The sequence below is a fragment of the Leopardus geoffroyi genome, chromosome D1 (assembly GCF_018350155.1).
Source record: "Leopardus geoffroyi isolate Oge1 chromosome D1, O.geoffroyi_Oge1_pat1.0, whole genome shotgun sequence".
Lineage (NCBI taxonomy): Eukaryota > Metazoa > Chordata > Mammalia > Carnivora > Felidae > Leopardus > Leopardus geoffroyi.
In genome coordinates, this window is record NC_059329.1 from 54,480,194 (window position 1) to 54,503,347 (window position 23,154).

A 23,154-nucleotide genomic window follows, 5' to 3' on the forward strand; every position below is an offset into this window, starting at 1 on the left:
GTCTCTTAATGTACTGGATGTTCATGCTGAGGGTTTTTGCAGTTCTCTCCCCCTGCCGCATAGCTCCCCCTTTTAATTCCTTATGTTCTAAGTTGTCAAAAAAAGCAGGATTTTTCGAAAATGACTCTTAAGATTAGTTTGTTCATGATCTCACTGAGATAAATTCCATGTATTTGCTGTGTAGGCATGTGAAACCACCTCTTCTGTAAATATTGAGATGTTGTGGCCTTTAAATCCACCCCCTCCCCGCTCCCGCCTTTTACCAATCTCAACCTTGTTTTTCTGTAAGTTAGGAGGAAAAGACAGGCTTGGGGTATTGGAGTGTCAGCAGGCTGGTGGCTAAGTGTCCTTCCAGGCTGAATGGCATTGATTTCATGTGTATATCAGAAAGGCCATCTTTAGGCACCATACAGGGGATACAACTGGATATGACCTCTCATTAACCAGATTAGAGAATCAAACATAAAATCAGTATGATAGAATAATAACTTAAAGAGTGATAAATATGAACATTGTATAGAAATGTTCATGTTTTGGATGCTGGAACATTCTCTAAAGAGAAATTGCATGCAAAACCAAATTACATTTACAAGGCTATTTGGTCAGAATCAAGTTGGATCCTAGGGAGTTAATATGAATTACCAACCTAGTGAGGATCCCCTTGCTTCCAAGCAATGCAGGCTGGCTGGGTCCTCAGACCCAGAGGGTCTTCCAGGACAGCCAAGAGGGTCCTTGGCTTTGCATGGTGTAGAAATCAAACGTAAACCAAGAGGAAGTGAGAGCAGAGTGTATTGAAGACATAGAGTGCAGATACAGACAGAGCATCTGTGAGACTCAGAAAGGAAAGGAGAGTGAGCCTTGTCTTTGCTTGGGGTCTGGGTTTTTATTGAGGATTGTGCTCTGGTGCACAAGTCTTCTCTGGCATCTGGGAACGGGTGTTCTCCACAAGTCACTTGTGCACTGGAGCCAGGGGTCTTAATGAGTCAGTGGTCTTGGAAAACACTCATGATGACCTTGCCTGGTCACTCCTTAGATGTTATCTATTATACTGGAAAGTTTCCAAAGAAATCATTAGTTCCTTGACCTTTACAAGGAGGACATACGTTATCTGTTTTATAAGGCATGTAAAAGGCGGGAGTGTTGGTCCTAACAGGAATAGAAGCAGGGAAAAAGGGACTTTTTCATGGAGTCCCTTTAGTTTTCCTGTCTCACAAGGATCCAAGAATAGCTGTCATAGACAGTCTCTGATAGACACAGCTAGTTTCTGGTGCTCTAGCAAATGTTGGCCCATAGGCCAAATCTGTCCTGCTGTCTACTTATGTATAGCTTGAAAACTAAGAGTGGTTTTTACATATTTAAATGGTTGGGAGAATGGTTGACACATATGAAAATTTTATGAATTTCAAATTTCCTTATCCATAAATAAAGTGGTATTGGAACATAGCCAAGTTTACTCATTTATGTATTTTCTATGGTTGCTTTTGCATTAGAACAGCGGAGTTGAATAGTTGAAAAGAGACTGTATGGTCTACAGAGCTTAAATTATTTCCTGTTTGGCCCTTAACAGAAGAAGTTTGCTGACCTCTGATACAAATTTATATGGTCCTGCAGAACTGTTTAAGTGTCATTTAGAGTACTCATTTTTTAACAGTCTTTACTTTGTGATAACAATAGGTAATGGCTGTTTGGGTATATCTAATATTAAGTTTCAGGTGTTTTGTTTTTCCTCAAATGGCATAATAATATGTCTACATTGCCCTTAAAGAAACAAAATGAGTAGCATATTCATATCTGAATATCAGCACAAAAGTTTTGTACCCTAAACTATATAAATAAGGTATGCAAATAAAAGGTAAGTAGTACAAGGCAGAGAGGCCTGTATCTTAATTATCTATTTATCTACTCCTCTTTCACTTTTCTCCCCTTTCACACGGTGAAAGATAATTAAAAGTTGTTCATTTGTATTTGGTATCTGTGACTGTGTGAGCCTTCGTGCTTGGGTTGTTGAGCAGGCATTGGAGCTGTGTCATTCCCAGCCCCTCTCAGATACCGGAGGTGTGCTTCCCCAGACTCAGCCTTACCCATTAAAGATGGTCGACAAACATCCTCCTCTTTTAGGGGCATGGTATACAGCAGAGCACTCACAAGTCATAAGCTGGGTTCTACATTCTTTTTTTTTTTTTTTCAACGTTTATTTATTTTTGGGACAGAGAGAGACAGAGCATGAACGGGGGAGGGGCAGAGAGAGAGGGAGACACAGAATCGGAAACAGGCTCCAGGCTCTGAGCCATCAGCCCAGAGCCCGACGCGGGGCTCGAACTCACGGACCGCGAGATCGTGACCTGGCTGAAGTCGGACGCTTAACTGACTGCGCCACCCAGGCGCCCCTAAAAATTTTTTTTATTTATTTATTTTATTTATTTTTTCAACATTTATTTATTTTTGGGACAGAGAGAGACAGAGCATGAACAGGGGAGGGGCAGAGAGAGAGGGAGACACAGAATCGGAAACAGGCTCCAGGCTCTGAGCCATCAGCCCAGAGCCTGAAGCGGGGCTCGAACTCACTGACCGCGAGATCGTGACCTGGCTGAAGTCGGACGCTTAACCGACTGCGCCACCCAGGCGCCCCTGGGTTCTACATTCTTGATTGTCCCTCTGTTTTTTTAAATTGAGATATTACTCACATATCATGAAATGTACCCTTTTAAAATACACAATTCAGTATTTTTTAGTATATTCACAAGGATGTACAATCATCACCACTATCGTTAATTCTAGGACATTTTTATCACTTGGAAAAGAAATCTACTTATTAGCAAACACTCTGTTCCTCCCTCTACCTAGTCCCTGGCAACTAACTACTAATAAACTTTTTGTCTGTGTGTATTTGACTATTGTGTACATTTCATATACATAGAACCATACAGTATGTAACCTTTCATATCTGGTTTCTATTACCAAGCTTAATGTTTTTAAAATTTGTCCCTGCTGTAGAAGGTGTCACTACTTCATTCCATTTAATAGCTGTATAAAATTCCGTTGTATGTTTATTCATATGTTTATTCATTCGTATGTTTATTCCATTGTATGTTTATCAGTTGATATTTGGATCATTTCCACCATTTTGCTTTTATAAAAAAATGCCACTATGAACATTTGTACAGGTTTTTGCATGGGCATGTGTTTTCTCTCTTCCTGTATAAATACCTAAAAATGGAATTGCTAAGTCACATAGTAACTCAGTGTTAACATTTTGAGGAACTGATTGGCTTTTTCACAAAGCAGCTGTACCGTTTTACATTCCTGTCAACAACCTGTGCATTTCAGTCTCTCCTCATCCTCACCAACATTACTATTATTTTTCTTTTTTGATTACAGCTGTCCTTATGGATATGAAGTAGTATTCCATTGTGGTTTTGATTTGCATTTCCCTAATGACTTATGATGATCATACTTTCCTGTGCTTATTGGCCATTTGTATATATTCTTCAGCAAAATGTCCATTCAAATTCTGACTTTTTAGCTATTACATTAGGGTCCTCCCTGTGTAATATTCCAAAAGTTTCCTTTTACTTTGTATATCTCAATTTTTTTTTCTCTCTCTCTCTCTAGAAAAGATAGTATTGTCAGTCAGAGACTTACAGTATTCCAGAGAATGGCAACCTTATTCTTCCTTTGTGCCTTTGAAGATCTCCCATTATGTTGTTCCTGGCCATACTGCTTCCCTTATTTTCTTTTTCTATCCTAACAACGATCTCCTATAATTTTATTATACAATCGGTAAAAAAGATGACACTGGTGCTGGATAGGAAAAGGGTAAAACTCCTAGGAGGGCCAGCCCGGTCTTCTTTCTAGGTTGATGTGGTTATATAAGCAATCCCATTTGCCTGTTTATTTTTCTCCTGCCTGCCTATCTAGCCAATTGCATAAGCTCCCAAATAATCTTGTCCCTTGGTTGGTTCTTTTCCTTTGGCCTTCATTATATTCTTCACTCCTTGGATTAGACCAAAGAGCATGAAGTTGCTAGACACTTTATATCATTTTCATGCCTATTTTATAACCTTTAAGATCAATATTATTACTGCTCCCCTTTTATTTCTGAGGAAACTGGCTCACAGAGGTCATACAGTCCATGGCATTTCTCCTGATTAGTCCTTATTATTGAGTAGTATGGTTATCCATGTCTTTCCTCAGACTGTTACAGTGACTCTGGTTTGCCTGATATGCTTGTATAGGGAGCGAAGCCTAGATATTTAAGTTAATGCCACATTATAGAAGGTCTCAAATACCAAGCAATAGAATCTTTACCCATAAAGAGGACATTTAGTTGGAGAGTGGTTCTGTTAAAAAATATGCATACAGGAGCACCTGGGTGGCTCAGTCAGGTAAACGTCCGATTCTTGATTTTGGCTCAGGTCATGATCTCACAGTTTGTGGGATCAAGCCCTGCATCGGCCTGCATGGGATTCTCTCCCTCCCTCTCTCTCTGCCCCTTCCCCGCTTGTGTACGCTCTCTCTCTCTCTCTCTCTCAAAATAAATAAAAAAACTTTAAAAAATAGCCTGCAATTTGGCATGCTTTTTGAACCTACTTCTATTCTAGGCATAGTGATAAACTATTGTCCTTACCCTCAAGGAACTTCTAGGTTGTTTGGAAGGGGAATCAGATAATTATTTGCATTTGGGAAAATGTGCCATAAAATGTGTATAATATTCTTTTTTTTAATTTTTTATTTGTTTATTTTTTTTAATTTTTTTTTCAATGTTTATTTATTTTTGGGACAGAGAGAGACAGAGCATGAACGGGGGAGGGACAGAGAGAGAGGGAGACACAGAATCGGAAACAGGCTCCAGGCTCTGAGCCATCAGCCCAGAGCCTGACGCGGGGCTCGAACTCACGGACCGCGAAATCGTGACCTGGCTGAAGTCGGACGCCCAACCGACTGCGCCACCCAGGCGCCCCTAATGTGTATAATATTCTTGAGAGCAGAGGAGAGAGCTACAGAGATCACTGCTTACCTTAAATTCAGTCATTAATCTGAGCGCCTGGGTGGCTCAGTCATTTAAGCATCCAACTTCAGCTCAGGTCATGATCTCGCAGCTCGTGGTTAGAGCCCCATGTTGTGCTCTGTGCTGACAGCTCAGAGCCTGGAGCCTGCTTCAGATTCTGTGTCTCCAGCTCTCTCTGCCTCTCCCCCACTTGCACTCTGTCTCTCTCTCTCTCTCTCTCTCTCTCTCAAAAATAAATAAACATTAAAAAAAATTTTTTTTTCTAATTCAGTCAGTCAGTAGTTAACATTTCTGGTTGATTTGGCTTGGATTGTATTTGTTACAAACTTGTTCCATTATAAATACATATAAACAAAACAGTTAACATAATTGTACAACAAAATACCAATGTTAATAGAAATTTTATGTATTAAGATATTAACTTTCTCTTACAGATATGTCAAGAGTTTAATAGCACCTGGGCATGGGAGATGGAGAAGAAGGGCTATCTTGAAATGAGTGTTGAATGCAAACTAGCGCTCTTAAAGGTAATGAATTTATTATGTTACAATTATTTTAATTAATTCACTGATAGCCATTTCAAGAAAAATGTGCATAAAAGCTTTAACAGAAAGAATCATTGAAAATTTTATACATAAGGAAATTTTATACATAAGAAAGAAATTTGGGAGACTAATACAAACATAGTGCTTTTGAAATATAACATGATTTTTGTGTCATTGATTACAATAAGCCTATAAACTTATACTAAAATAAAATGTTAACTTGAAATATATCTTTTTAAATTGGTTATTCCAAACAGGTTGTAGAAAAGTGGGGAGAGGATAGGGAAAGATGGATAAACTACATGTATTTTTTCTGCTCTTGTTCCTGAATCAGTTCTGTGGTTAAACATATCACATTTACTGTGATGGAGAAACATTTATAGAGTATTTTAAGCCATGTTATGACTATTTTCCAGTACCTCTGCGAGTGTCAATTTGATGACAATCTCAAATTCAAAAACATTATCAATGAGGAAGATGCTGATACCATGCGTCTCCAGCCAATTGGCCGAGACAAAGATGGCCTTATGTACTGGTACCAGTTGGATCAAGATCACAATGTCAGAATGTACATAGAAGAACAAGACGATCAAGATGGCTCTTCATGGAAATGCATTGTCAGGTACCTTTTATTGAAGTCTTTTCATGTTTACTTGTGTGTTTCTTTAATCTCTTCTCTATAAGATTATTATCTCTGAGGCTGGGGTGATCCTTTTTTTTGTGGGTTTGGAGAGTTGTTGGGACCTAGCCTAGTGACCAGCACAATACCCATAGTAGGCACTTAATTATTTGTCAAATAAATAACTACATTTAGCATGGTGGTCCATATTAGCACATGTACGTTATGCTTCAGGAAGGTGGAATCTGACAAATAATAATGTAGCAATAATACGCACAGAAAAACCCATCATTAGGCAACAATACAAGCAAAGTATTACTTGGTTCTTACCTAGCTATAGTTTTCTATTAGGCATAATTTATTTCATTTGGCCAATTCATCTTGCACTTTAGTATATTTTTAATTTTTGCTATGTATACATTTCTTCATTAGGGTTCTGAAGAAATCTGACAAATATTGGGGGGTTTGGGGGGGGTTTGGTAGTCCTTTGAAAAAAAATCTTTGTTCCTTATTTGTGTTTATTTTTTAAAGCTTTTATTTGTAAGTAATCTCCACACCCAATGTGGGGCTAGAACCCACAACCCTGAGATCAAGAGTCACATGCTTTACCAGCTGAGCTAGCCAGGTACCCTCTTATTTGTATTGATTGATATATTTGGAAACATTTCATGTAAAACCTTAAAATAAAACTTTATTTTTTGATTAATAAGTGACTCCGGGATCATTATTCGGAATCTTGTGTCTCTAACTTTCTGTTTTTGCAACTTAATTATTTAGAATTTATTTCACTAGTACCCACATTTTATATTAATTTCAAAGTTATCAGGATCTATAACTAAATCTATAAAGTAGGGAGAACTAGTGGATATATAACCTGACTTATGAAAAACTCCTTTGACTTTTATTCCTCTCTCTTTTTGCTCATTTGAGTTTTAGCAGATTTTTGTTTAGTGATTATTTATTAGTGTTTTGAAGAGGGAATCTGTGGAAATTTAGAATATTTGTTTGGGTCAGAGAAGCTCACTTCAATTCCTTAAGAATTAATGTGAATTGAATGATTTTGTAGGGGCTTGTTTTATAAGCTCCCTTCAATCATACTATAATATAGTCTGGTTCTCCATATAGTTAATTTACTAAACAAATAATCCTGAAATGAAAGTCACTTACCATCTCTCCCTGTGATACATTGAATGAGGTTCTGTTCGTGATGTTCTACCACTTATACTATTTCTTGTATCCACCTTGCATAGTTGTTTAAGAAATATTCTCTACTTTGTAGATGAAGAAAATCTGACAGAGAAAAATCATTATTATTTCTGATCAGTCATAATGCTTAAAGCAATTTCTAATGTATAGCGTAGATTATACCCTGATGGATGATGTGAGAGAAGTGTTTAGATGATGTGGTTAGAGCTAACTGTGCTTGAATCTGGGTTCCTCTACTTACCATCTGAAGGCAGATTACTTAATTTCTTTGATATTCACTTTTCTGCACTTTAGAATGAGGATGATAGTAAAGTTATTGTGAGGAATATATAAATTTATATTGCATATCTCCTTGTGTAATTAGGTACTATGCTGAGCAATTATGGTTATACTAATGAATAATGTAGCTTTGGGATCTATAGATGGGCTTCAGGCACCTGTGAAATCCCTTCTATTATAAATAATAGCTCTTAGTGGTATATAATATATGTATTTTCTGGGGAAGTACCATGGTTTTCCGTAAATCCTCAGTTTGGTCTGTTTATACTTCATATACTTGACATGTTCTGTCACAAGGCATTTTAGTTACCTTTAACTTGATGCAGTAGTACTAATTTTTTTTTTTTTTAACATTTTTTTTTTCAACGTTTATTTATTTTTGGGACAGAGAGAGACAGAGCACGAACGGGGGAGGGGCAGAGAGAGAGGGAGACACAGAATCGGAAACAGGCTCCAGGCTCTGAGCCATCAGCCCAGAGCCTGATGCGGGGCTCGAACTCACGGACCGCGAGGTCGTGACCTGGCTGAAGTCGGACGCTTAACCGACTGCGCCACCCAGGCACCCCTGCAGTAGTACTAATTTTGACAAATGTAGTGAACCGTCTTGTCCATATAGGTCTCTTATTTTTGTGAATGTTGAATGTGAAAAGCATTGTGTTATTCTTGACTGTCACCAAAATTATGATCTTCATTGTCATTAAAATACATTATGTACCCAAAATAATGTGTAGGACATTATCCCACTTGGCTGTAATGACATCCTTCCTGGAGTCTAGTATTTAGATGTGGATGCCTAACTCTAAGAAGAATATTAATATGGTAGAATAAATGCTTTATGGGAAGGACCACAAAGAAGAAGATTGAATGAACTAAAAATATTTGATTTAGTAGAAATTTAGGGAGATATAATTATCTTTAAACATTTAAAGGATTGATTTGTGTAAGAGTATTTCTCTCAAGCACTGAGCCAGGATCCGTGGATACAAATTATGGGGAAGTAGAACTGTGCTTACAGAAGTGAGAACATTTGCTTTTTTTATATTGCAGAGAAATTGTTGTCTGAAGACTGATCGATGCTGTCAGAAGCATTTTCTAAACTTGTGTGAGTGGAGTTTTTAAGGAGGCAGTAATCTTTTCGGCAAGAAATTCACTTAGAAACTGAGATAATAAATGAAGAGCAAGTAAAGCAAATAGAATTTTGACTTTTTTATTTAATAGATCGCTCTTGGATATTTTTCTTCATTGGTGAATATAATTTTTACTAGTGAAATGAAAAATCTGCTTCTTTTGTTTAAAAACTATTTCTTCAAAGTATTGCTAATTTTCATGGAGATTTCTGGTGTTGGAAATATGTTTCTGTCTCAGTCTTAAAACAAGGTTATATGACAAAAGTTAGCTCGTCTTTAGAATTCTGAGTTTTTTCTTTTTTTTTTTAATCAGACTTTTTTTTTTTTTTTTAACATTTATTTATTTTTGAGAGAGAGAGAGAGCATGAACGGGGGAGGGTCAGAGAGAGAGGGAGACACAGAATCTGAAACAGGCTCCAGGCTCTGAGCTGTCAGCACAGAGCCCGACGCGGGGCTCGAACTCACGGACCGTGAGATCATGACCCCAGCCGAAGTCGGTCGCTCAACCAACTGAGCCACCCAGGCGCCCCTAAAATTCTGAGTTTTTTCAAGCTGTGAGTCAGCCTTTTTTTTTTTTTTAAGTGTATTTTTATTTTGAGAGAGAGAGAGAGAATGAGTGCACACACAGGCCAGGGAGGGGCAGAGACAGCGGGGGAGAGAGAATCCCAAGCATGCTATCAGCGCGGAGCCTGACACAGGGCTCAGTTTTATGAACCGTGAGATCATGACCTGACCTGAAAACAAGAGTTGGATGCTTAACTGACTGAGCCATCTAAGCATCCCTGTAAGTCAGCCCCTGATACATTTTAAAACTGAACTTTGCAATTTAAAAATCAAATGGAATATTTTTTGTAAAAATAGCGATCCATAAAAAAAGAATTTTCTATATTTGATCTTCTTAAAATTTAATACCTAGGCAATATACAGTGTCTGCTTTCAGACCACAAAATGGAATTGAACTAGAAATCAGTAATAGAAAGAGAGCTTTAAAATCTCCATATACTTAGATGTTAAATAATACACTTCTATATAACATGTGGGTCAAAGAAGAAATCTTAAGACAAATTTTTAAATATTTTGAGTTAAATGAAAATGCAGGTACAACTTGGCAAAATTTGTGGTTGAAAATTTGCAGTGAAAGCAATATTTGGAAAAACTTTGCATATAAAACAGGCTGTTTTTTTTTAAAGATCAACAAGATTGATAAGCCACTAGCCAGGCTAACTAAGAAAAAAAGAGTGGACACAAATTAGTGATATCAGAAATTAAAGAAGGGGCATTGCTACAAATCCCAGGGACATTAAAAGGATAATAAAGAAATACCATGAACAACTCTGTACACACAAATTGATAACTTAGATGAAATGGACCAATTCCTTAAAAGACATGATCTGCCAAAATTCTCACAAGAAGAAGTAGACATTATGAACAGGCCTCTATCTATTCAATAAATTGGATCAATGATTAATAAGCTTCTAAAACAGAAAGCAACAAGCCCAGATGGGTTCACTAGAGAATTCCACCAAACATTTAAGGAAGGAATTAAATTCCCTTCAGTCTCTTTCAGAAGATAGGAGAGGGAATAATCCCTAATTCATTTTATAAGGCCAGCATTACCCTAATAACAAAACCAGACAAAGACATTACAGGAAAGGGAAAGTGTAGACCAGTATCTCTCATGAACTTAGATGTAAAAATCCTTAAAAATTCCTTTTCAACATCGTATTCAAAGTCATAGCTAATGCAGTAAGAAAAGGAAGTAAGAGATAGATTGGGAAGCAAAAAAGAAAACCATCTTTATGTGCAAATGACATGATCATCTATGTAGGAAATCTGAAAGGGTTAACAAAAAACTCTCCTGGAACTTATAAGTGATTATAGCAGGGTAACAAGATACAAGATTAATAAACAAAATGTCAGTTGCTTTCCTATATACCATATCATCAGTGAATATGTGAAATCTGAATTTAAAAACACAATACCATTTATATTATCTCCCCCCAAATTGAAATACTTTGGTATAATACAACAAAATATAAACAAATCTATCTGAGGAAAACTATAAACTCTAATGGAAGAACCAAAAAAGAGCTAAATAAATAGATATTCCATATTTGTGGATATGAGCATTTAATATTGCCAAAACGTCAATTTTTCCCAACCTAAAATCTATAGATTTAATGCAATCGTAATCAAAATCTCTGAGGTTATTTTGTGGATATTGGCAAACTTATTTTAAAATTTATATGAAGAGGGACACCTGGGTGGCTCAGTTGGTTGAATGTCTGACTCTTGATTTTGGCTCAGGTCATGATCCCAGGGTTGTGGGATTGAGCCCCACATCGGGTTCCTCACTGAGCGTGCAACCTGCTTAAGATTCTCTCTCCCTCTACCTGCCTCTTTCTCTCTCTCTCTCTCTCTCTCTCTCTCTCAAAATAAAGTTTATATGGAGAGGCAAGAAACCCAAAATAAACAACACAATATTGAAGAAAAACAAAATTATAAGACTGACACTACCCAACTTCACGACTTACTATAAAGCTATAGTAATTAAGACAGTGTGGTATTGGTGAAAGAACAGACAAATATAAGGATGCCTGGCTGGCTCAGTTGGTGGAGTATGTGACTCTTCATCTCGGGGTCATGAGTTCGAACCCCATGTTGTACGTAGAGATTACTTAAAAAAAAAAAAAAAAGACTAGACAAATATATAGTGGAACAGAATAGGGAGCTATGAAATAAATCCGTATAAATATAGTCAACTGATCTTTCACAAAGGAGCAAAGACAATACAATGGAGAAAAAATGCTGGAAAAAATGGACATCCATATGTAAAACATTTAATCTAGACACTTTACACCCTTAAGAAAAATTAACTCAAAATGAATTACACATCGGGGAGCCTGCGTGGCTCAGTCAGTTAAGCGGCTGACTTCGGCTTGGGTCATGATCTCGCGGTCCGTGAGTTCAAGCCCTGCGTCGGGCTCTGTGCTGACAGCTCAGAGCCAGGAGCCTGTTTCAGATTCTGTGTCTCCCTCTCTCTGACCCTCCCCAGTTCATGCTTTGTCTCTCTCTGTCTCAAAAATAAATGTTAAAAAAAAATTTTTTTTTAAAGAATTACATATTTCCATATAAAATGCAAAACTATAAGTGTCTAAGAAGATAGCACAGAAGCAGATTGACAATTTTGGGTTTGCTGATAACTTTTTTGGTACAATACCAAAGGTACAATCCATGAAAGAAAGAATTGATAAGAGCTGGGCTTCATTATAATTAAAAATTTCCGTTCTGGGAGGGGATTGTCAATATAATAAAAAGCTAAGCCACAGACTGGGAGAAAATATTTACCAAAGATGTATTTGATAAAGGCCTGTTATCCAAAATATATAAAGAACTCTTAAAACTCAACAATAAGAAAACGTGATTTAAAAATGGACCAAAGACCTTAACAGATTCCTTTGCAACAAAGGTATACAGATGGCAAATACATATATTTGAACAGATATACACATGAAAAGTGGTCCACATCATATGTCATCAGTGAAATGTAAATTAAAATGAGATACTATTATATGCCTATTAGAATGGCCAAAATCAGAACACTGACAACACCAAATGCTGACAAGGATGTGGAGTAGCAGGAACTTTCTGCCATTGCTGGTGGGAATGCACAATGGCATAGCCACTTTGGAAGACAGTCGATGGTTTCTTACCTAATTAAACACCATATGATCCAGCAGCCATCCAAGGAGTTTGCCCAAAGGAGTTAAAGAGTTATGTTCACATAAAAACCTGCACACAAATGTTTATAGCAGCTTTATTCATACTTGCCAAAACTTGAAAGCAATCAAAATGTCAAAACTGATTAACTGAACATTTAAAATCTTTTCATTTCAAAGTATGTAAATTATACAATAAAAATGCTTTAAGAATTAAAAGGGTTTGACAATCATTTTCAAAAACCTGAATTCTAAACAGGTTGAGTTTTCATGTACCCAAAATTACAGACTCTGTCAAAGACATTTGTAAACCATATGTTGCTAGTATAGCACAATGATTGAGAAGATGGTCTCTGAAGTCAGACTATAATTTAGTCCTGCCTTTAATCTCTGCTAACTGCAACCTTAGGCAGATTACTGTACATCTCTGCAGTGTCCTCACTTTCTTCATCTATAAAATGGGGGTGATAACAACAGTACCTATAATCAGGTTATATTGGAATTATATGAACTAGTTCATGTAAAGTGCTTGGAGTAGTGCTTGGAACACAGTAATCACTCACTGATGTTAAGTTCTGTTATCAATACTGTTGATATTACTCATTAATGCCTTCCTTCAGTTTCTTGGCCCCCATAGGAAATACTGTCACATTCCATTATCTTCCCTATTTTGTCACCTCATTAATTTGCAATCAGATGAAAAAAAGGTAGAATATTGCCGAGCCCTGTAATCCTATACTATATATATTTACAGAGTTGCTATATTCACACTGTGCTGTGCCCTGGAAATGTAAAGACATGATGTAGTTTCTTAAGGAGTTCCAAATTGTGAGAGAAAGATACAGGGAAATAGTAAATGATAATATAGGATCATAAATGTGATCTCTGATGGAGATCATTCTGGTGTGCTATTTAGGAATCAGATACCTAACCCATACTTGGGAGAAGATGATGCCTATGCTTGGCTTTGTTTTTGTTTTGTCTTTTTTTTTTTTTTTTAAGTTTTTATTGTACTGTACTACCAGCTCAATTGCTTCTTAAAGGTTTAATCCCTACCACTAATTCTAACTCTGAGCGAACCTTAGACTTAGACTACTAGGAAAAATCATTTTTCACAATATAATAATTAGGATAATATGCTCCATTTCATCAAAGTCTGAATTAACTTAAGGTACAGATAGTAAAACACAAGAGTTTAGAATCTGTTACGTCAAAATCAATCTGCCTGTTAATCTGAGCTTCTAACCTTTCCGCTTCAACATTTTGTCCCATCTCAGTTAATAGCAGCCACATCCTTTCAGCTGCTTGGAGCTAAAACTTTGGGATACAATCTTGACTTGTCTTTTTTCTCACACTTCACATCCACTCTATCAGCAAATCTAAACAGCTGTCTGTGCAAAATGTATCCAGTGTTTGATCATTCCTCATCCACTTCATTGCTATGTTCTTATCCAAGCCACCATTAATTTTTTTTTATGTTCATTTATTCTTTGAGAGAGAGAGAGAGAGAGAGAGAGCATGAGCAGGGGAGGGGCAGAGAGAGGAAGACACAGAATCTGAAGCGGGATCCAGGCTCTGAGCTGTCAGCACAGAGCCCGACACAGGGCTCAAACTCACGAACCACAAGATCATGTCCTGAGCCAAAGTCAGATGCTTAACTGACTGAGCCACCCAGGTGCCCCTAAGCCACTACTAATTTTGTTTTTAATACAGTTTCGGTGGTTTTTAGTATATTCACAAAGTTGTGCAGCCATCACAGCTTTCAAACTCCAGGACATTTTCCCCACCCAGCAGAGCAACCCTGTACTGCCTACCCTGGACATTAGCAGTTTTATTCACCATTCTCCCTTTACACAGCCCATGGCAGCTGCCGATCTACTTTCAGTTTCTATAATTTGCCTATTCCAGACATTTCACATACATAGAATTATATAATATGTGGCCATTGTGTCTGGCTTCTTTCAGAGAGCATAATGGTTTCAGGGTTCGTTAACATACTTAGAATCATTACTGTGTTCCTTTTTATGGCTAAATAGTATTGCTTTCATGGATATACCACATTTGTTTACTCATTGTATGCTTGTCTTTGAAAGAATAGTTAGGGTTAGCTAGCTATGGGAAACACATTCAAGCCAAGAGAACAGAAATGCAAACCTGACATTCTAAGAGAGCATGGTATTTTGGAGGGATATATCTTTATTTTTTTATCTCGTGTTTTATTTATTTTAGAGAGAGAGAGCGCGCTAGCAGGGGAGGGGCAGAGTGATTGGGGGACAGAGGATCAGGAGTGGGCTCTGTCCTGACAACAGCAAGCTCAATGCAGGGCTTGAATTCCCAAACCGTGAGATCATGACCTGAGCTAAACTCAGTCGCTCAACCAACTGCGTTACCTAGGCGCCCCTGTAGGGTTATATCTAATACACCTGAGTGACGAAACGTTTTAGAGAAAAACAAGCCCTGGAAGGAAGGAAGAACAGAGCCACTGAATTATTGTTAGCATCCATAGTCTAGTCTAAGATTTCCTGGAGATAGTGATAAGAATTTGGGGTATAATTTGAATATATGATTATTTATAAAAATCCCCTCTGACTAGTTCAAAACTTGGGATTTTTTTATTTTTTATTTTTTTAAAAATGTTTGAGAGAGAGCGCGCACACACATGTGAACTGGAGAGGGGCAAAGAGAGGAAGAGAGAGAATCCCAAGCAGGCTCCATGCTCAGCAAGTAGCCTGAATGCGGGACTCCCATCCCACGACTGTGAGATCATGACCTGAGCCAAAATCAACAGTTGGGATGTTCAACTGACTGAGCCACCCAGGCATCCTCAAATTTGGGATTTTTAAAAAACTTATTTAGCATACTAAATTTCATTTTTAGATCAAAATAGGAGAACTCCAAAGGTGGGTAGTTGTCTGTTTTCATACAATTATGACTACATGAGGCTTGCATTTTAACACAGTAGTTGGGTTAAAAGCTTTTACGGAGGTTTTTTTTTTTTAATATTAAAATTTTTTTTTAACGTTCATTTTTGAGACAGAGAGAGAGAGAGAGACAGTATGAGTGAAGGAGGAGCAGAGAGAGAGGGAGACAGAGAATCTGAAGCAGGCTCCAGGCTCTGAACTGTTAGCACAGAGTCCGAGCGAGGTTCGAATCTACGAACCACAAGATCATGACCTGAGCCGAAGTCAGACGCTTAACTGAGTGAGACACCCATGTGCCCCATTATGGAGTTCTTTAATGAATTTTTCTGCTAAGTTTTTTTTGTTTAGTCAAATAATTAACATGGATTTTGTGGTAGTATTGGTTCTTTTCTTATGTTTGGAAACTTTTTAAAATAGATACAGTGAATAACTTAATATATTCAGTTCCCAGCATGACTTCAAAAAATAACAAGAAGGTTGAGACACTTTATACATGTGGCATTCTCAGTGTACTAAGAGAAGTAATAACATTAAGCGGATAGAGTCTTAGGTTAGAAGCAGGTTGGTGTAATGAAGTTATAGGAAATGTGAACTTTGCCAAAAATAAATTTATTTAATATCTCTAACTTATCTCTAAGTTAGTTTTTGTAATGTGGAGGCAGTGCCAGCATCCTGAAAGAGCATCTTAATCTGACCTCCTACTATTAGATAATTTATAATTGTAGAACTTCACTTTGTTTGTAATGTGGTAACCTGTGAATTCATTCCCATATACAATAATGTGTATAAACTTGTGTGTTCATTACCATATACAATGACAAAATTTTAATATTCCCATCAGTGGCAATTTTATTACTTCCTTAGGAGGCTGTTTTAATAATATTTGAGCGAATCCTGTCTTTTATTCTATAGATAAGGAAGCTGAGGCCTTTTGAAGCTCTATGACTTGTCCAGGGACACAGTCATCTAGGTTAGGAATAGGGATTCTATTCATTCATTAAATATTTCCTTAAGAGCCTACTTCATAAGTCAGTGTCCCTACTGTCACCAGAGTTAAGCTGGGATGGAGGTAGAAGGGGACAGGATAGAGACATGTATGGCATGGCAGATAAGAACAGAAATAATTTCATTTGAATACAAACTAGATAGGATTAGAGATGTATACACATTGCTTTGACAACACAGATGGGAAGATCATGGTATTGATTAACTCAGTGGCAGATCTAGAGCTGACTTTTCCAACTCTCAGTCCAGGGTTTCATTGTTCTCTTCACTTTTACACATTGCTTTTCTGGGGAGGAGAAATACCCAAGTGAGTTTTCTTGTCTATAGGCAGCATTTAAATCAATCATCTCTCACACAGTTCTGGTCTGGGTAGTGAAAATAGAGAATTGATAGGTTAAATCTTATTTATTTGGGATTTTCATGTATTTTTTTTTAAGTGTTTATTTATTTTTGAGAGAGCACAAATCGGGGAGGGCCAGAGAGGGCGACAAAGAATCTGAAGTGGGCTCTTCACTGACAGCAGCGAGCCAGATGTGGGGCTTGCACTCATGAACTGTGAGACTGTGACCTGAGCCGAAGTCGGATGTTCAACCGACTTAGCCCCCCAGGTGCCCCAGGGTTTTCTTGTATTTTTTTTTTTGAAATTGAAGTCTCTTCTTGTAGTTGCAAACTATAATTAACAGAACAACATCCAGTTTCCTAAATTCTTAGGTTTTTGAACTGTGTTGTAAGAGCTGACTTTGCTGTAATTATTCATAAAGACCTGGATCATAATGTTATAACAGCATCAAATGTTATTCTCTCTGTAGATGGAAAAGCTTTCTTATTTACAAATGAATCATGAACTTGAATCATTTTGGGGCACCTGGGTGGCTCAGTCGGTTAGGTGGCCGACTTTGGCTCAGGTCACGATCTCGCAGTTCATGAGTTCCAGTCCTACATTGGGCCCTTTGCTGACAGCTCAGAGCCTGGAGCCTGCTTCATATTCTGTGTCTCCCTTTCTCTCTGCCCCTCCCCAGCTCGCACTCTGTCTCTGTCTCTCTCAAAAATAAATAAATGTTAAAAAAAAAATTTTTTTTTTTTTAACTTGAATCATTTTATTTAAAACAAATGCCTCTTCAGGGAAATTTGACATTGCTTTTATACTTCTTGGAGATTGCATAGTACTTCTAAAAATTACCAGATTTTGAATTTTAATTTTGTTCCTACTGTTCTTTTCAGCCAAAGAGATTTGCATTGGCATTTTAATCAATAGAGAGTATAGATTCCTTCCTTTTGCAGAATAGTATATTTAATATGCATTAATCCCTAGTACTTAAATTCAAGTTAATTAAGATGAGGTGTACCAGGGTTTTGGGTGTTCTTGATTGTGTTTTTCTTTTTCTTTTAATTTCTAATAGGTATTATTCTGAAAGCTCTTTAGAACAGAATTAAGAATTTTATGCTGTTTTGTTTTTTCCCTTATTTAGAAATCGAAACGAGTTGGCTGAGACTCTTGCCCTCCTGAAAGCACAGATTGATCCTGTGCTACTGAAAAACTCTAGCCAACAGGACAACTCTTCCCGGGAAAGTCCCAGCTTAGAGGATGAGGAGACTAAAAAGGAGGAAGAAGCACCTAAACAAGGTTTTTTTTGTGTGTTTTGTTTTGCTTTGTTTTGTAATTTCTTCTCTCTTCTTCTACTCCTGCTTCCAGCTGTATTAATTAGAATTCTCTCAATTTGAAAAGTTGAAGTCTTCCTGTAGAAGGAGGTTGATTTTTCTTTTCTTTAATGAAAAATAAGAAGCAAAAAGCCATTGAGTACTATCATCTTTTATATTGAACATTTAAAAAGTTTAAATAAAAGATGTTCAGATCATCAAAACATTTTTACTATTTTAAGAATGCAAAGATACTTAGTGAACTCTTTTTTATCATTGGAGTAAAATGACCATAACATAGAATTTATCATTTTAACCACTTATTTTAAGTGTACAGTTCTGTGTCATGAAGTACATTTACGTTGTTGAGCATCTGTCACCACCGTCTGTTTCCGGAGTCATCCTCCCCCTCTGAAACTCTGTACCTGTTAACCCCTCTCCCTAGCCCCCGGCATCCACCATTTTACTTTCTGAATTTGCCTGACTCTAAGAATCTTGTGTTCAAGAAATCATAGACTGTTTGTTCATTTGTAACTGGCTAATTTCACCGAGCATAATGACAGGCTGAGTAATAATCCACTGTGTATGTGTGTCATGTTTTTATTTATTCATTGTCAGTAGGCAGTTGAGTTTCTTCCATCTTTCGGCTGTTGTGAATAGTGCTGCTACAAACACAGGTGTACAAATATCTGTTCGAGTTCCTGCTTTCACTTCTCTTGGGTATATACCTAGAAGTGGAATTGCTGAATCATATGGTAGTTTGAGGATCTGCCATACTGTTTTTTACAGGTGCTGCACCATTTTATATTCCCACTAGTCATGTTACAGTGCAGCCCACAAAATGCTGTGTGTACATTTTCATTTCATCATCATAGCAGCTCCTTGAAGTAACTACTACTATTATTTAGATTTTAGAGTTGAGGGAATTAGGAAGTTTATAAACTTGCCCTCATTGCTATAGATAATAAAGTGTCAGAGTCTAGATTTAAACCCTGATGTTTGTATCACCTGTACTCTTCAACTAGAGTGATCTAGGGCGGTACTTCTCAAATGTTAATAGACATGCTGTTTACCTGGTGATCTTTTTATAGTGCAGACACTGATTGAGTTGATCTGATGTGAGGCTGCCGATTTGCCATATTAAATAAGGACCTAGGTGACACTGATGATGCTGGTCAAAGGACCACACTTTGAATAGCAAAAGGTTATAGAGGCAGTTTCCTCCTAACCTTGTATTTGTCTAAATACAACAGTCTTTCAGAAAGCTGTTTTGTTTCAAATACAACAAAGTCTTTCAAAGTCTGTTCAAAAATACAACAAAGTCTTTCACTACTCCTTAGTGAATGCTGATGTTATCACCCTCAAGAGTTAAGAGAAAGCACAACGAGGGGCCCCCCGGGTGGCTCAGTTCATTAAGCATCTGACAAGAAATACTTACTGTACACCTGTGTTCCAAACACCATTTTAGTAGACAAAGACTGAAATCCTTGTCTTTGTGAAGCTTACACTAAAGTGGATAAAATAGCTGGCACATACCACTGCCCATGTGTCAAGCACTGTTCTCAGTGATTTACATAGAGTAAGTCATATAATCTTTGCAACAACTGTTAGGCATGGCATTAGTTCATTGTTGTTGTTTTCAGATGAGAGAAACGAGATACGGAGAGGTTTGAGTGACTTTCCCAGAGTCACATAACCTGTTAGTGGTGCACGGAGTATTCACACCTGGGCAGTCTTTCGGGTCTTTGTCCAGAGTGCTTGTACTTTCGATGCTGCACTAACATATAATTTGTAGTAGACAGTTTTATTCAGCCCCCAAAGCCCTATCTCTTGCTCTATCCTCTCAGGTGTAATTATGTTCTGTTCCAACCAAGACCAAAGAAATGGGATTCTGAGCTTGTCATTTTTATTACTACTAGATATAAACAAACTATTAGATATAGCCCCCCTTGGGCGGGGGGCTAGGGGGATATTCGGAAATCAGACATCAGGGAGGAAAAAATAAACAGGAAATGAATAAAGAATAAAACAGCTACTCTTACTCTTGCAACTAAAATAGATTTTTCTTTGTTAAATTGTCATGCTTTGTGTCTAACCTTAGGAAAATTACTTTTTATATACATGCCAAGAAGAAATGCATTACATATAAAAATAGGCAGAAAAAGGATCCAAAAATGGCATCATATGTCCAAAAACATTCACTAACTAAATAATTAAATTGGTTTTTTAATTTCAAATGTAATTAGAATTGCCTTTGAAAAAGTCTGAATTTCTTAAACTGCCATTCAGAATCTCCTAGTCTGGCCTGTTTTCTTACAGGATCACTGGTTCCAGATTATCTAGACTTCTTTATTTTCTCCTGGTGTCTTGGGCATTCTTTCTGTGTCTTATCATGCTTTTATCTCGAGATAATGTTCCTCCAGTGTGGAAATCCTAGTTATTCTTCAGGGCCATCTAGAATCTCCTAATCTTGATCCTTTTTCCAAGTTCTGCTGACACTCATTTTTTTCACACTCACATTAGGGTCAGTCATAGTACTACTGTAAGAGCTTGAAGCTCTTTAAAATTTGTTGACTGTTATTCTCAGACTATAATAGATTGCAAAGCAAGTGTTAGGTATAACTTAAGTCCTTCTCTGTTTAAGACCCAGGATATTTTGTTAGGTGATATACTACCTGGAAGTTACTTACAGGATGCCATGAAGTTGAATCTATATTTTTACTCCATGTTAGATACTGTATTCTAATTTAGAAGGGATGAAAAAATTAAAAAAGGAAATTTTATGGGGAAAAACAAAGTTGAAGGAAATCCTAACCTTTATTTTAGTTTTTTTCTGCTAATTGGAAAAAGTCTTTCTTTTGTTAAATTTTGCAGTCATACTCTTCTGCCTATATGTAGAATGGGTAAAGAATATCATTTGAGGGGCGCCTGGGTGGCTCAGTTGGTTAAGCGTCCGACTTCGGCTCAGGTCATGATCTCACGGTTTGTGAGTTCGAGCCCTGAGTCAGGCTCTGTGCTGACAGCTCAGAGCCTGGAGCCTGTTTCAGATTCTGTGTCTCCCTCTCTCTCTCTGACCCTCCCCCGTTCATGCTCTGTCCCTCTCTGTCTCAAAAATAAATAAACATTAAAAAAAAATTTTTTTTTTAAATATCATTTGAGAATCTTTAATAGAGAGTTGAAATTGTAGATTGGCAGCATGCAAGTCTGATTTGGCCTGAAAACGTGTTTATTTTCGTTTGTCCAAAGCAAGTGCTGCTTTGTTTTTTGTTTTGGTTTTAATTAATGTAAAAGTTGCCATTTTGAAGTGTACTATTCAGTGGTTTTTAGTATATTCACAATGTTGTGCAACCATAACTACCATCTAATTATAGAACATTTCCATCATCCCATAAAGAAACCCTGTAACCTTAATTAAGCAGTCACTTGCCATTTTTTATCTTCCCCTAACCTCTAGAAGCCACTAATCTACTTTCTGTCTCTGTGGATTTGCCTGGTTTGAACATTTCATATATATGGAATCATACGATGTAGGGCCTTTTGTGTCTGACTTCTTTTGCATGGCAAAACTGCTGCTTCTTTCACTTTCAAGGTCTACCCTTGTTGTAGCATGTATCAGCACTTAATTCTTTATTATGAATAATATTTCCTTGTATAGATATACCACATTTGTTAATTTATTAGTTGATGGACATTTGACTTGTTTCCACTTTTTGGCTGTTATGAATAATGCTACTGTGAACATCCATGTACAGATTTTTGTGGAAACACGTTTTCATGTGTGTCCTTTTTTTATTTTTTAATTTGAATTTGCTGTGAACATTTAAAATTGGAAATTAGAAGAGTTGGTAACTATGGAGCATTATTTTTGCCTATCAACAATGGACTGTACCTGAAAAATGGTTGACCCTCCTTAGAATTCTCATTCTCTGCTTTACCTTAGTTCTCTCTTCCATCCCCTAAGCTTGGGCTTAGTCTCAGCAGCTTAGCCGAGTACTTACATTTTTTCTTTCTTATGATATAGTTAAAGTGAAAAAAATATTATATTCATGTGTCTATCAAATAATGAAAAACACAAAAGAAGAGAAAGGAAAATGGGAGAATCTCCTTGTTTGCAACAATGAAGAAAATTCCTACAGTTATAATAGGTAAAGTAAGCTACAGATGATTGTCTTGTAGCCATTACTAACATGGTATCTGATATAAAGCTTAAATTCAACATGGCAAAATAATATAACTTAGCGTAGTGTATTAGTCTGCCCCATCTGCCATAACAGAATATAAGGCTTGGTGGCTTAAACAGCAGACATTTATTTTCTCACAGTTTGGGAGGCTAGAAGTCCCAGATTGAGGTGCCAGCTGACTCAGTTTCTGGTGAGGGCTTCCTTCCTGGCTTACAAATGTCTGCCTTCTTCCTGTGCCCTCACATGGCCTCTTCTATTTTGTATGTGTGATGAGAGTGATCTGGTGTTTCCCTTTTCTTACAGGGGCGCCAGCCCTCTTGGATTAGGGCTCCACCTTTTTGATATCATTTAACAATAATTACCTCACTGAGGGCCCTGTCTCCCAATACAGCCACATTTGGGGATTGGGGCTTTATCATCTGAATTTAGGGAGGGACATAATTCACTCCATACATGTAGTATTGTGAAACCGCCCACAGTAATATGATGGGTAATGGAAAAGACACCTGGTCGAGAAATTGGGAAAGATGGAGAGAACTGAAATTTTAAGATGTGTTTCTTCATGCTATTATGAGCAGTTATATATGGAGATTGTTTCTTTTCTTTTAATTCCAGTGCAGTTACCATATAGCGTTAATATTAGTTTCAGGTGTACAGTGTAATGATTCAGCAATTCCATCTGAATTGGTTGATGAGCAGTTATATATTTTTAAGAAAAAATACTACATGTGTACCAAAACCTTTTTTTTAATGTTGAGTTTGGATCCAGCAAAAAATGTGTCCAACTAGACTGAGTATTTGCATACATAAGTACAGTTGCAAATACTCTTAACTCATAGTGAATAGACTACTAGGAACAAACGGACAAGAAGTTAAGTCATTTGTTAAATTTTGTATCATAGCTGA

At 37.1% G+C, this 23,154-nt stretch overlaps 1 protein-coding gene across 2 annotated transcripts in view; it reads left to right on the forward strand.

Annotated features, from left to right (window-relative positions):
- Nucleotides 1–23,154, forward strand: part of RSF1 (remodeling and spacing factor 1) — a 156,021-nt gene that overhangs the window by 80,423 nt on the left and 52,444 nt on the right. For both annotated transcript variants that reach the window (XM_045483870.1, XM_045483871.1), the window contains exons 3-5: nt 5,443–5,535; nt 5,970–6,175; nt 17,899–18,053. In XM_045483870.1, the coding sequence (XP_045339826.1) occupies nt 5,443–5,535; nt 5,970–6,175; nt 17,899–18,053 (454 nt within the window). The remainder of the gene's footprint in view (nt 1–5,442; nt 5,536–5,969; nt 6,176–17,898; nt 18,054–23,154) is intronic.